At 44.4% G+C, this 2,267-nt stretch overlaps 1 protein-coding gene across 1 annotated transcript; it reads left to right on the top strand.

The window, feature by feature from the left end:
• The first annotated feature begins 1,297 nt into the window (after positions 1-1,297).
• Positions 1,298-2,035, top strand: LOC138372866 (uncharacterized). The gene has a single exon (XM_069338536.1). It carries the CDS (start codon positions 1,298-1,300, stop codon positions 2,033-2,035), a length of 738 nt encoding a protein of 245 aa, XP_069194637.1.
• Positions 2,036-2,267: the final 232 nt, after the last annotated feature.

The raw sequence follows: 2,267 nt of genomic DNA on the forward strand, positions 1-2,267 counted from the left end.
ACTTGTCTACTTGTCCACCCTGTCAATTCCCCTGAGAATTTTGTAGGTGGTTATCATGTCTCTCCTTACTTTTCTGTCTTCCAGGGACGTGCGGTTTAGCTCACGTAGTCTTTCCTCGTAACTCATACCTCTCAGTTCCGGGACCAGACTGGTGGCATACCTCTGAATGTACTCTATCTTTGTATTGAGTTTAACTAGATATGAACTCCAGGCTGGAGCTGCATACTCCAAGATTGGTCTGACATAAGTGGTATACAGGGTCCGATTTCGTACACAAGTTCTTAAAGGCAGTTCTTATGTTAGCCAGTCTAGCATATGCCGCTGATGATATCCTTTTGATGTAGGTCTCTGGGGACAGGTTCGGTGTGATATCAACTCCCCAGATCTTTCTCTCTATTTGACTCTTGCAAGATATCACCTCCCAGATGATACCTTGTGTTCAGCCTCTTGCTCCCTTCACCTAATTTCATCACTTTACACTTTCCTGAGTTAAACTTTAGTAGCCATTTTCTAGACCATTCCTCCAGTTTGTCCAGGTCATCCTGTAGTCTCTGTCTATCTTCATCCGTCTTGATTCTTCTCATAATTTTTGCATCATCAGCAAACATTGAGAGGAATGAGTCTATACCCTCTGGAAGATCGTTTACACATATCAGAAACAGGATGGGTCCAGGTACTGAGCCCTGTGGGACTCCGCTAGGACCCTGGTAGCAGGTTAATAATGATTGTTATGGAGGCTTCTCTCTGGAACACTTCCAGGGTTCGATGCTGGAACACTTCCAGGGTTCGATGCTGGAACACTTCCAGGGTTCGATGCTGGAACACTTCCAGGGTTCGATGCTGGAACACTTCCAGGGTTCGATGCTGGAACACTTCCAGGGTTCGATGCTGGAACACTTCCAGGGTTCGATGCTGGAACACTTCCAGGGTTCGATGCTGGAACACTTCCAGGGTTCGATGCTGGAACACTTCCAGGGTTCGATGCTGGAACACTTCCAGGGTTCGATGCTGGAACACTTCCAGGGGTTTCTGGAAGTGTTCCAACTTCTGAATGGGACAATTCCGCCACTTTCAGCAAACTGTCCCTTCAGTAAACTGGTCTTCTGAAAACCTGCCATTTAGTAAGCTGTCTTTCAGTAAACTACTCTTCAGTAAACTTCCCCTGAGACGCAAACTATTCAGTAAACTCATTCAGAAAACAGCCCTACAGTAAAGTGACCCTCAGTAAACTGTTTAGTAAACTGCTCCCCAGTAAAGTGTTTAGTAAACTGCTCTCAGTAAACCGCCCATCAGTAATATGCCGTTCAGTAAACCGCCCATCAGTAATATGCCGTTCAGTAAACCGCCCATCAGTAATATGCCGTTCAGTAAACCGCCCATCAGTAATATGCCGTTCAGTAAACCGCCCATCAGTAATATGCCGTTCAGTAAACCGCCCATCAGTAATATGCCGTTCAGTAAACCACCCATCAGTAATATGCCGTTCAGTAAACCGCCCATCAGTAATATGCCGTTCAGTAAACCGCCCATCAGTAATATGCCGTTCAGTAAACCACCCATCAGTAATATGCCGTTCAGTAAACCGCCCACCAGTAATATGCCGTTCAGTAAACCGCCCATCAGTAATATGCCGTTCAGTAAACCGCCCATCAGTAATATGCCGTTCAGTAAACCGCCCATCAGTAATATGCCGTTCAGTAAACCACCCATCAGTAATATGCCGTTCAGTAAACCGCCCATCAGTAATATGCCGTTCAGTAAACCGCCCATCAGTAATATGCCGTTCAGTAAACCGCCCATCAGTAATATGCCGTTCAGTAAACCGCCCATCAGTAATATGCCGTTCAGTAAACCGCCCATCAGTAATATGCCGTTCAGTAAACCGCCCATCAGTAATATGCCGTTCAGTAAACCGCCCATCAGTAATATGCCGTTCAGTAAACCGCCCATCAGTAATATGCCGTTCAGTAAACCGCCCATCAGTAATATGCCGTTCAGTAAACTATTTCATGAACCAATATGCTCTCAAGTTTAAATTGGGACAAACAAATTCTATGGTAATATAAGTGTTTAATTATCGTCCCAATCGTTAAGACCGTCCATGTGCTAGAGCGATAATACCAGACTTATTCTTATTTTTCATCCCTTAGAATGTATGTTTTTTTTTTAACCATCAGAACATGTATTTTGGATCCTACTTAAGGTTATTCTCAAACCTCAATACATGTGTGTTTCAAACTACTCTGAGCTTAACAACCCTCTTTCAT

Source organism: Procambarus clarkii, chromosome 40 (genome assembly GCF_040958095.1).
Source record: "Procambarus clarkii isolate CNS0578487 chromosome 40, FALCON_Pclarkii_2.0, whole genome shotgun sequence".
In the NCBI taxonomy this organism is placed as follows: domain Eukaryota; kingdom Metazoa; phylum Arthropoda; class Malacostraca; order Decapoda; family Cambaridae; genus Procambarus; species Procambarus clarkii.